Source organism: Schistocerca piceifrons, chromosome 3 (assembly GCF_021461385.2).
Source record: "Schistocerca piceifrons isolate TAMUIC-IGC-003096 chromosome 3, iqSchPice1.1, whole genome shotgun sequence".
NCBI lineage: Eukaryota > Metazoa > Arthropoda > Insecta > Orthoptera > Acrididae > Schistocerca > Schistocerca piceifrons.
Window position 1 is genome coordinate 905,471,441 of NC_060140.1, and position 13,446 is coordinate 905,484,886.

Consider the following 13,446-nt stretch of genomic DNA (forward strand, 5'->3'; position numbering starts at 1 on the left):
TCTCTATTTTGTCACACTTTTCTATCAGCCATTTCTCCTTTGCTTTTTCTGTCTCTCTTCTTAATTCATTATTTAACCTCCTGTAGTTGCTCTTCCCTTCTTCTGTGTTTACAGTTTTCCATTTCCTGCGACCATCCATCTTGGTTATCATATCTGGTGTTACCCATTCTTTCTTTACTTTTTTCCTCTCCTTGACTCCCAGTGTTTCCTTAGCTGCCTTTTTGATCCCATTTTTAAAACGATCCCATCTTCCTTCTGTGCACTCCATTTTCTGTCCTTTCATGACGATTTTACAATATGCATTCTCTAATTTTTTGCAATTGCCTTTGTCTTTCAGTTTCTCAAAGTTAATGTGGTCTCTCTTCTGTCCTTTCCAGGTTCTTTTCAATTTAACCAGAACCTCAGCTATTACTAATATATGATCTGAATAAATATCTGCCCCTGGATAGCTTTTGACAGCCTTTAGGCAATTTCATTATCTTTGTTGTATCATTATGTAATCAATTTGATATCTTTTGCTGTCAAATCAAGATATCCAAGTATACCATCATCTTTTGTGGTTATCAAATAGAGTATTTCCAACTACCATGAAATTTTCATTGCAGTATTCCAACAATTTTATAAACATGGCACTCAAAAAAGAAATTTACAATAAATAAATATCACATAGCAACATTTTACATGAGTTAATTGTCACTCAGTCTGAAGGCCTCTGGGATTGTGTTGACTTGAAAATACATCCAAGCATGCACCTAAACTGTAACCCAGTGACACAATATGCTTTTTGTCCAATTACTTTATTTAAAAACTTCGTATATATAAACAAGAGTTCATAAATTATCAATACAGATAGTGTAAAAATAAAGCTATTAAAATAGATAATGACTGTACGGCTGGAGAACTGCCGACTGAGGCATTAATCCCCTATCAGAACACACAAGCACGGTAATGCACCTAACAGAAAAACAAAGAAAATAATAAGACACTTACTATTGTTATAACAGCATTCACTAAATAAATAAATTTAGTAAATTTTAATTTGTTTAGCAATTAGATAACTAGCTTTGATGAGTTACGACAGATGAAACAAGTCCCTTTGTATAAAACCACATTACGCTTTAACTGGGTATTTTATAGCTTCTGGCAGTTAGCTCTTCATCAGTTTATGATAACACTTTATGTGTTGAGAGAGATGGTGGCTGTGCTTAAATGTGTTTCCACATAGAACACAAATGAACTGACGAACAACGCCACACTCAAACCGCTGATGCCTGGATAGATTACGCTTTGCAGTATATGAGCGGCCACAGCGAGTGCACAAAAAATTGCCTGCAAAAGAGAAATAGATCAGCATATGTGTTAATGAACACACCCTTGCAGAAGATACACAGATTATAAGCAAAATGTCTGCCTAAAGCTTTTATTAATGACAAAGGTAACAATTAAGATAAAAACAATGTAATTTATTGTTATATTACCATTGTGAAATATATTTTTATTTCACAACTCACTAAGAGTACTGCCCAGTAGTTGCCTCAAGGAGGCAGAGCTCTGAGTACAGCTAGTAGAAATACATAGAGACAAGGAACAGAAATTCTAAATTCCAGAACCTTAAGTTCTTGGTTCAGTGTGGAAAGGGGGACTGGATGATGTAGGTTGGATGAAGAGAAAGGAGGAAGGGGCAACCCACACTAAGAGGATCCTTTGGTTATGTAGACCACAAAATTCTATTTGATCAGCTAAAGCGTTATGGTACTAATGACATCCCTCAAGGATGGATGTAGTCTTCACTTCATTAGAAGCCAGCAGGCCACATTGACAGACTATGTCGTATGCACCAAAAAAGCAATATCTCTGATTGAATTACTGAGACATGATTTTTTATGTGCAAATCAATTCCTTTTTCATACATATGTAGTGTACTATTTAAGGAGACGTTGTTTACTGTACATATATTAGCATCCTGCATAGTTGTGTGAAACAGTACTTCATTTTCTCATTTATACTTTTTTCACCGCATTTAAATTTTGTGTCATGTATACATGTCTACAAGCTTAATCATTTGTTCCCCAAACACTAGTAAATTTTCATATAGCTACATTTTATCTGTTTTATTTCTTAACAATAATACACTTTGACATATAACTTAAGTGTTATTTGTGGTGTGTAAGTATTTACTTTCAATTTAATCATGTTTACATTTTGGTTGTAAATAAACATGAGAGCAAAGGATGACAATGTAGCTTTTCACTGTGACATTATCGAATTAATGCTTCTAGGAATTCTTTCTGCATCAGATTTCTGTTCAGTCTCAAGCTTCTGGCGACTTCCTCAGTTGCCGTCATCACGAGCTTTCAGTAGGGGTGGTAGCTTATTTACTTCGTCAAATTATTTCTTGACCTGTCACAAAGTCTTGGAACTTCCATATGCTACCAGAGATTATGTCTATGTCTATGACAGATGCTGATTTCATTAGATGGTGTATGACTCATCTAATTTGCCTGTTGCCATTTCTGTATACCACTAAGGTGTTTTTGTTACACATTCTGATCTCAATGGCTTCTTTGATGACAGTATGTAGATGCATGGGATAATAGTTCCATTTTAACAAATATAAACTTATATTTGTTAAAGAGGATGTGTTCACCATCAGCAGATTTCTTGAAATCTTATTACTTAACGAGGCGTTGGTATTCTGCACAGCATTCTGAAATACTTTTCAGTGACTGAACATTGTAACTACTACCATGTTCATATTATATTTTATAAATTTCAGAAATATCAAGACCTAGGCTGTCTTTTACTGGGTGTAGTATCTCTTCAATTTTCTTTGGTGGTCAAAAAATTGACTGAATAGTGTCTCTGCCCAGGTTTCTGTCTGTTTTATTTGCTGTAACTTTGAAGAAAGTAAGGAATACTACAGGCTGATCATTTGCTGGCGACTGGGTATGTCTTTGTTTTTATTTCTTAGAGATGGGTACAATAACATATTGATCACAATAGCCATTTTACCAGAATGCAATTCTCAGATATCTGGTACTTGAATCCAGGTGTTCCTTGACACTGGCAGTTTCAGCTCTATGTATCAGTGTATTTAAAACTGCTTTCTTTTGGGCTGGATGACGACTGATTTGTGCACTGTGATAAAGATCAGTTTGTGTTGGCTTCCAGAAAACAGAGTTCCCCAGCCACGCATCTGATTTTCACTCACATAGAACATCTAAAAATTGCCCTCCTCTCTTTCTATCTCAGAGATGTATTTGAGCTTAGGGTGCACAGTATTCATGTGATCAATTAACAGGTGATGAGGCTTCATTTCCTGTGCACAGACTATCAACATAGCAAAAGACACAAGATGGTCAAAGAGGAGCTATGTTTCATATGTGTTCTTTGAAATTCTCCATACAGAAATCAGTCAGTGCTGGAGACAATGGAGAATCCATAGTATTTCCCTCAGTCATTTCATAATATCTCCCATTATACAAAATGTTGGTGGTTGTTAAAGTGTGGCAAAACAATTCGATAGTCTCAGGAGGGAAGTCGGTGTGGTATTTATTTTAATGAATCTTCCACTGGGACTTTTGTGAACAAAGAGTCCACATCTAAGTTTTGAATGAACTGATTCTGATTTGTTGAATTATGCCGACAATCATTTAAGAGTTTTCATATGTTGTTAGCAATGACCAATAATTGGTTTAAGTAACTTGTTGAACTATTTCACTAACCTGTAGGTTGGAAAAACTACAGTATCCACAAGCAGCGACACTTCATCATAATATGTTGTGACATTAAGAGCCTTCCTTTGTCACCAGGAAATGCAATTAGATCTTTGCCTCTCTGCAAAAAAACCACACGTTAAATACAAGTCCTCTTCATCCATCTAGTTTCTTTCGCTATGCTGATGACACTTTTAAAATCTGGCCAAATGGAATCCAAGAGAGAGAAGGAAAATTCCCAGTTTTAGAAAATCAGATGGACAGATAGGGTATTCTGTTCACCAGGCAGCAACATATACTAACCTACATATCAGCGCACAAATCTTTCATCATCCAGCCCAAAAGAAAGCAATTTGAAAGGGCCTGATGTACAAAGCTAAATCTGTCTTCATCTGGCTTCTGAGATCATCTATCAAAGAAATCTATTATAACAATTCTTTTATACTGAAATCAACTTAACTTTGATTTTACTCCATTATCTTTGGATTGTAGCTCAATTTTTTACTTTGCAGCAGAAGAAACTTTTGTAACTGGGAACAATATCTTGCACCTTTGAACGTGAAGGTAACACTATAACTACTAAATAATGTATGGAATGCATTCAACGTTAGCTTTCAATATATGAACAAAACCAAAAACTTACATCAATCTTCATGCACATTGTACTGACTGGCACAGATCAAACACCTTACAAATCAACTCCAAACTGAACTCACATGGTTACTATCATGTCTTGTTAACTAATTTTTCAATAGTCACTATTAATTTCACATTATTGAACATCTAACACTAATTGATTTACAATTAAAAGTTACAGCTTTTCAAATAGTTACACATATCATGAATTATTGTGTGTTATGGAAAATATTTTGTCATGCTTACAATCCAGAATACTCTGTGATTTGTATATTTAATTATATTACATTTCACAACAGTGTTTCCAAATAATGTTTTAATTACAGCTTCATTACTTTGAAAACTTTATTACTGCCATAATTTTGGTGTTTGTGTACGGACACATATGGTTTGTGGTGCAACTAAATGTTAAGCCTCGATTCAAGAACTATTGGTGAGTGGACAACTACAAGAGAGTTCTTTGCTCTACTAATTTGTATGATAAAACTGAATACTTAACACAGAGTGCATAAACTGGAAATATAAAGAACAATAACATTTCTTACAGAAGTAAACATATGAATAGACAAAACAGTAAATACAAACATACATTTGAGTTGAATATGTGACTGTGGTATCGAATACACCAGCTGTTTGTATCAGTCAATTTCATGTTACCCCACATTGCTGCATTACACACACCCCCAGAGTACTGTGATAAAAATGTATTATTTCTTTTTACAAGAACAGTAAAATAAATGATAAACTAAAATTATATACGATACTGACATTTTAAAAAACTTGACTTGAATTTAAAACCACAATAATAAGAAAACATGATAAAGAATTAATTTATAAATTGTTGGAGTTACAGTAATGAGATAGTATTTGTAACTTTTTGTTAAATACATCCGTTAATTACAGACTTTTAATGACTGGCTTCTCTGAAGTTCTTATCTTCTATTCATCATCATTGTCAACCCTTAATCATGTATTTACTAGGAGCATCACATATTGGAGTGTCCCACTTTTGTTCATCTCTTTAGTTACCTGACAGGCTTTGTCATTGATGCATATCTGAAATAGCTAAACTAGAGCATATAAACAGAAAACATAAAGTTATTTAACAGTCAGTGCTCAGGTACTGTCATGTTAACCTAGTTTTCTTACCATTAATCGTGCTTTTTACTATGTCATACATAGGCATTTGAGATTTATATGTTGCTCACAAGTTCTAAACAATTTTTTTGTACATATTGTATACATGACTTGCATAGGATCACACAAAATGCACCACAACAAAAAATATCGAAAAAGTTAGTAAAAAGAAGAAGGAACAGTATATACAGGGCAATTGCTATGGTAACAATGTGCATGAAAGAAAATCTGGAGCAATGTAAAGAGTCATTCATAAGAAGTGTAATAATTAGTAAGTATTGTAATGGACATATTCAGCCTCTTCTTTGATCCCGTATGAGTCTCTCACCTGTCCAATACTGAGCAGGAATGTACAGTGAACTTGTGTTTAGCCAATCATTTTAGTTTCTTTTATTTATTTCATGTCTTAATGTAAATGAAAATGTTAGGAAAATGTTGTATGAATTCATAATTTGTTCTGTCAGTGTAATTATATGCAACTTCTTTGTATTCCAAAGATTTTGTTTTTCAGTATGGAAAAAACTGTAAGTATGGAAGCAAAAAGCAACAGGGTCAATCTTGGTGGGGGTTTTGATGTGCATGGATGGATGGGTGTCAGTGCAGAGTTAATTATTGAAAATTTAATTGTTTTGTGGGAGAAAGAGCAGTTTTAATCATGGCTGAAAGTGAGAAAGTTTAAGATCACAAAGACACAGCATGGAGATAGAGAATACAATAACTCAGAACTTTCTAGAACCAGATTGTTTTGCTATTGTTGCAATAGCTTACTGGAATTTTGAGACGAGAACTAATTCTGAAATTCAACATAGAAAGGGTATTGTAAAGGTGACAACTTTGAAGAAAAGAATAAAAAAAGTAAGAACAAGAATTACAAGGGAGAAGATTTTTTTTTTTAGATCTACAGCAGAAGACGTCGAGAGACTCAGCTGAAGAGTACATAAAACAGCATAAAACCGAAAGCAATATCATCAAAATAAAGCAATGCATTCTGATCTGCTTTAGCAGTACGCTGAGCTGTTTATCATGTTATTTTGAACAGAAGAGAAACTGTGGTTTTGCGCACTCTATGCACTGTCTTATGAGTGGAAGTTATAAGCCATTGTATGTGTATTGAACAGTGGAATGTTTTAAAAATGAGCTTAAACAGTGTACGGACAAAAGCTTGAAACAGTTAATGAATGAATACCAATAACAGAGGGAGCTTGCCATTTAAAACATATGGCCACCTAGTTGTCCCCTGTTAAACTATGAAACTGTGTCTATGTCACATAGTAATCCATTGTTAAACTATAAAATTGTGTCTACATCACATAGCCATCCATTATTAAACTATAAAACTGTGTCTACATGTTTCTAGCCAGCAAAATCCAGTCTTATAGGATATTCTGAAATCATTCCAAAATTTTGAAGTGTTTGTTCAGCCACAAGATGACATCCTGAAGCAGCTGGAGAAATATTATTTGCTTTTTAGTATCTAATTTTCCTACTGAATTTCAAAAATAGATGCAGCATGGTAGCATCAAAGAACAGCCAACTCAGCCAGTATGATGCCAGGTGAGATAAATGAATTTTCCAGCATTTTCTACAATATTATGACCATGTTTACTACAACATAATAACAGTATTTTGCATTCCATAAGAAAAGAAACAAACAAAATTTTATTGCATATCATTTCATAATCAGCATAAAACTCTCTTGCAATTATAATTTGTAATTACACCATATAATTTTCACTGCACAAGCATTAGAGATGGTGTGTAATGTAACATTTTACTGAAATGATTAATCATTTCATTACAGAAGTAATTATTTTCTTAATTTATTTACGTGTGGTAGAGGAAAATATCAATACTCTTTTGCTTAACAAGAACAAGATTAAATATTAACATTATGTGACTTACATCACAAAAATATCCAAGTTTAACATTCAATTTACAGCTACTTTGAGTCTCCAATTTTATTAAGAAGTGCGTTCAGGATATCTTATTGAGATAATTTTAGTTAGGAGGGTTCAAATTGTGACCTCATTGGAGTCTGGTGTACTATTTGTGCTGGTACACTGGACTTTTATTATTGGTGCATTATAGCCAGGAGGTGAGAATATTGGATTTGGTTATCCCAGTCAGATGTAATAGGCAATATTCTGGATTTAATATAATTATTTTCAACTTATAATGTTGGTGAAAGCTGTCTTAACAAATCCAGTTTGAAAGGAAGTGTTTGAACTGTTAGATTAGGACTATTTTACTTAGCTTGCACAGAGCAAGTGTGACACAAAGTTTAACACAAAATACAAAATAGATCACTATGAAGGTAACAGTGACAAAATATACATGAAGTTATACACTTCACAGTTACATCCATTTTGGGTGACAACTCCTTCCACAAGATCCCAAGCTGAAAAATTCAACATAGATATTGATACATACAAAAGAAAATTGACCTTACAGCTGTACAACTTATCTATCAATTTTTAAATCAGTGTGGCAGAGCAATAAGTCACTTTTAAATTTACAGATATGGACACAGTGGTGACAAGATCTGGTAGGATACTTTAATTTTGGATTCTCTTTCTTTTCATCTTTAAGTCTCATTACTCCTCTTCTCATTTTCAAAATTGAACTGTCATTAAAACAATATGACTCGATCTATTCTAGTACATTTTCAGTTAGACATGTTAGTTCCAATCATATTACGCACAACAGGTTCCCAAGATGACCCAACAGAAAATTATATCACACTTCAAAATCCTTTGCTTGAATTACAGTTACCATGACACTTCAGAAACAAATACATCTTCCTCGAGACAAGCAAATTCTACTTCTCTATGACTTCATACTTTGACAATCCATTATGCTCCTATGATCGCAGGGATGGTTCAAGATCATTTTTTCACCCAAGTGAATTATCACTTGGTGCCCACTGTGTCAGTTTTCACAACAAGCTGTGACATGCACTGTACACAAATCTTACACATGGGCTACTCTCTCAGCTTGATTGCCTTAGCAGCTGTCACTAATTGTGATATGTCCTTCATAAAACTCATACAGTTGTGGCATTTGTGGTGTCCACCTCACCTTGGCCCCAAGCAGCAGCTTGTGTTGCTTGGGCCCAGTATGAACATACTATACTAAAAATTTTGAGTCACAGTCTGGCACACAGCTCTAATCTGCCAGAAAGTTCTGTATCAACTAATGCTCCACTGCAGAGTGAAAATACATCATGAACAAGATGTTCCTTTACATTGAATAGAATGGATCATTTTCGATCACATCTTTATTCAATTGCAAATGAAATTAATGTTCTCTCATTGTAGTTAGATACACTGTAATGAAAATGTTCGGGTCCTACCCCTGCTTCATTTTCCAATTTTCACAACAGTTTTTGTTGCTTATGACACGATTACCCACCCCAGTATCCTAAGAATAGGTGGACTGTGATGACTCCCTCCATTCACTTCCACTCGTAGCAGCAGACAATGGGCTGCACTGATCAAACACCAGCAATGAGCAAAGCGCCTGACCGGTAAAGTACCACTGCACCTACACAGCACCCTCTCTGGTCACTTCTGCAGAAGGTAGAGTTTAGACTGCCATGCTTGCCAAACTGCTGCTTCAGCAGTCTCTTCTTCCATTTCCACAAGGTAACATCTCCCACACTCTGGCCAGCTCATCCCAGGCAACACCACTTGGTTCGCACTGTTATCTGCCATTCTTCGTTGGAGTGCATGTATATGAATGCACAGCAGGATATTGCACCCATGTCCAGTATCTGAGTTATCTCGCAGCCCAATTAATGAGAAGAATAGTGCCATGTCTTCTGTACTACTTTCCCAAGCCACATTCCCTCAAGCAGATTCTCTTGGCTGCAGCTTCCAAGCCTGATGCCAGATACCTGTTTCACTCCCCCAGTATCAGAACCTGAAAGACTGTGTGCACTGTGGTGTACTTAGTGTGGTGAAGTGCAGTGTGTGCCAGGAGTACCATGCGGGTTTATTACTGTTCCATCCCAGTCATTTTGGCACTCCTCTACCACCAAGCATGCCACTGAAGCCAATTTTCTCATGCTGCTAGACGACACTGAACAAAGTACTGTAAACTATTCCATCCTACACAAAGACTCCACCATGAGTGGGGAGCCCCCTTCATTAAGAGGTAATAACTTTTTAAATTTTATTGTAGTTTTTAGCTTTTATGAATAGCATCTCCGAACCAGCTGATGTGCCTCTTTCATCACGGCCTATTATTTATTGTTGTCTTTGTTAATTGGAAAGCCTCTATAGATATGTATGCCTATGAGCAGCATAGGAGGGAACCTTTAAATTGATCCTTCACTGGTGACCCCCTCCTAACCAAAATGCCAAGTCCCATTACCGAAACATGCTAGTTTTCCTTTTCATTACTCCTGTTAGCACACCCCACTTGGTGGTTGTGGGATTGAAGGGACCAGACTGCTACGGTCATTGGTCCCCCACTTGGTCACAAAATCAGTTCCCATTATGTTGACCAGACGCATCCCTCTCACACCCCCACTCACAGTTTGCCTTCTAAACTCCCCTCCCGCATCCTCCTTACATCCCCTCCCACCATGCTCACCATCGCTCACCTCCACACATGCCCTCCCCACACCCCTCACACACGCCCTGCCTCTGTATGCACCACCACACCCCACCTGCAGCTGACAGCCACGCACCTCAACAACTCACAGTTTTATCATGTGGCATACCGAATCCTCCTTTCTACAGCAACACAAAATGGTAACTGTATTGCGTAGTCCTCGCCGTGTGTGTCCCACTTACCTTCTTCTCCACAATCCCGCATATCTGACAGGCTGTCCACACTATTGAGTCAAAATGTACTGCCGCATGTTCCCACTCCTGGAGTGGTCACACCTGACAGGCTCTCTAGCCAGGAGTCTCCCATTACCCCTCCCACCCCAGCATCTATGAGCAATGTGGAGGTGTCAGATCTTTGTACACAACTGTCAGCACTACAGAACTAATTGACTCAGCTGACAAACGGGGCAGTGTACCCAGCATAAGCCGACTCTGCAGACCCTTTCCCGGTCAAGCGGCTGTTCACCTGCCCCCTTTCAACCCACGAGACACACGCCTGTGGTTTATTTCCATCAATGCAGTTTTTGCAGGGTGCTCTACCGTAAACAATGCAATGAAATTCGGGGTGGTTCTCAGCCACATCAGCCCAACCACTGCTACCCAAGTACAGGATCTTATTTCACACCTACCTCCTCTCGGCAGCTACACTAAACTAAAAGACCACATTGTATCCAGCTTTGTGACTTCGGAGCTACAACAAGCAGGTAAGTTTATTATCACCCAAGCAGTACGATAACATCTGCCCATCCCTGTTGCCGGGTCACATCTGAGCACTCATCGAACGGCACTTCCTTCCCAAAAACCTGTTTCTAAATTGCTGGCTCTTGCACCTTCCCACTCCCACAGAGGCTACCCTGGCCTCACATGCCCATTTATCATTAGGCGACACAATGGTCTCGGCGGATTAACTGTTCAAAACCCTGGACTCTGATCCCTCCACAGCTGCAGCGCAGAACACTGGCTATCACACCACTGTTCTGGCTGGTATTCATCCACCCTACCACAAGCCCCCACGTGCGTGACATCACTCGCACCACTTGCCACTAATGACCCTCCACCCAGCATGCAGGCCCCTGACCTCTAACAGATTCTGATACGCCTGAGATCCGAGACAGCAGCACTTACCATCAGCATTGTCTGCCTACACCTCACACACCTGCCACCAGGTGCTGACTACCCTCCCCACCCACGCAATGCTGGCCCAGTCAAAAACAGCCGTCCCGGTTGGCACAGTTCTAATCATCCCCCTGACTGCCACTGCCAACTAGGCACAGCTTGCTGGTACCACCAAAGACTGGCAAGAATACCACCAACCACATACCTCCATGCTCCTAGTCCCGAAACGCTGGTAGCCACTGGCAGTGGAATCCCCTGTTGCTGTATCGCTTCACAGTACCTATTCGTATGGGATTTGAATGATGCTAGTTACCCTTTCCAGTACCTCATTGACACCTGCTCTAATTTATCCATATTTCCTGTAAACTACTACTAAATCCCAGCCCCCCCTCCCCTCTCCTCTCCTCATCACCAAGCCAACAACTAAGCCATCCCTACTTATAGGGTGCTTAGCTGCTCATTCAATTTAGGCCTTTGGAGTGAACTCCCATGGACCTTCACAGACAAGGATATTACCAATTCCGTAGTGGCCAATGACTTCCTTGGTCATTACAGTCTACTGGCCAACATAGCAAAGTGTCGTTTAGTTGATGGAACCTCTGGGAGGTCCATAAGCTGCATTTTCCGTCCCACCATGAAACAGTTGGCGATTTCAGTCCCTTATGCTTAGCTCCTTGCAGAATTTCACCCTCCTAATCCAGACAGCCAGTGCCCCCAAGAATGTTCAGCATGGTGCTAAGCACTATATTACCACTAGCCCTGCCCCCCCCCCCCCACCCCATTTTCTGCTGCAACCACATCCCCCCCCCCCCCCTTACAAGTGCAAAACCACACTAAAGGTGTTTGAAGAGCTTCTCACCGCCAGAAAACTTCACCCTTCCAAAATTCCTGGGCTGCAGCTCTTAACCTAATCCCCAAGCCCCAAGAAGGACAGTTCCTGGGACCCATGTGGTAACTACCATAAACTCAATGCTCACACCATCCCTGACCCTCACCTGCTCCAGCCCTTCGCACTTACAACAGCGCCATCTTGGGAGCTATTTTCTTCAGTAAGATAGATTGTACTAAAGCCTACACACAAATTCCCGTTGTCCCAGAGGACACTGAGAAAACAGCCATAATTACACCTTTTGGCCTGTTCAAGAGTGCATTCATGACATTCGGCTTCTACAGTGCTGCAGAAACATGGCAGTGACTTTTGGAATACATCCTCTGGGGCACATTCAGGAATTTCACCTTCCTAAATGATGTACTCAGCTAGTCCAGGGACCCTACTGAACATCACCAACACCTACGCAAAATTCTGTTACACTTACAGAAAGCTGAAGTGATCCTCAACATGACAAAATGCATTTTTGGGATGAATGAGGCTGAATTCCTCTGACACTTAGTCTCTGCTGCTGTCTCATGGCCCCCTCTCCAAAACAGTACAATCAGTAACCAACTTTTCATGCCTTACTATCTTCAAAGGCATCTAGCATTTCATCAGCATGGTTAACTTTTTCCATCAACTTCTTACGGAAGCTGCTGACACCCTAGACTCTCTTACTAAAGCATTTTGGGGCAATAAAAACAAAGGCAACAAACTGGTCTCTTGGACCCAGACCACAATCGCGAGCTTAAAAAAAACCAAAACAGGACCTTACCAATGAGGCACTTTTGGCCCACCCCAGTCCTAGTGGGCCCCCTCAAAATAGTGACGGATATGAGCCAGATGGCTATCAGGGTTGTGCTACACCAATGTGTGGACCACATCTGGCAACAGCTCACCTGCTTTTTGCCAAGCACTCTGACGCACAATGAATTTCCCTGTAACCTGTAGAATATTTAGAAAACATTAACTGCTGAGGAAAAATGTCTAGAATGATAGTTGGAGATGACTTCAATAGACAAAAAGATGATGATGCAACATTTGAAAATGGAATAAGAAGAAAAATACTACATAGCTAGAGGACATTATTCCTGCCACATATGATATACATAGAATGTACAGCTCCCCGAGGTTAACACAGGCACTTTCCCTCAGAATAAAAGCAATTCACAACATATTAAGTTCAATCCCTAATGAATGTGTATTTAGTACAAATCATCTTTTCAGTAATGGATGCTAGACAAAGCTGTAAACATTTAGCAATCCTTGTCTCATCATCTCTTCTTACTACGAAAAAGTACAAGGCATTAAGTAATAAATACACAGCATAATAATAACATTTAGTAATCCTTGT

The 13,446-nt window shown here is 38.7% G+C and overlaps 1 protein-coding gene across 7 annotated transcripts in view; it reads right to left on the reverse strand.

The window, feature by feature from the left end:
• Window positions 1–781: 781 nt before the first annotated feature.
• Window positions 782–13,446, reverse strand: part of LOC124788052 (gastrula zinc finger protein XlCGF7.1-like) — a 60,680-nt gene continuing 48,015 nt past the window's right edge. For 5 of the 7 annotated variants that reach the window (XM_047255124.1, XM_047255122.1, XM_047255123.1 and 2 more), the window contains one exon: window positions 782–1,329. In XM_047255124.1, coding sequence (XP_047111080.1) covers window positions 1,148–1,329 — 182 coding nt within the window. In that variant the 3' untranslated portion in view covers window positions 782–1,147. Of the gene's footprint in view, window positions 1,330–3,725; window positions 3,838–12,930; window positions 13,038–13,446 lie in introns of those variants that run through there. The other 2 variants (XR_007016055.1, XM_047255126.1) reach the window with 2 other exon arrangements.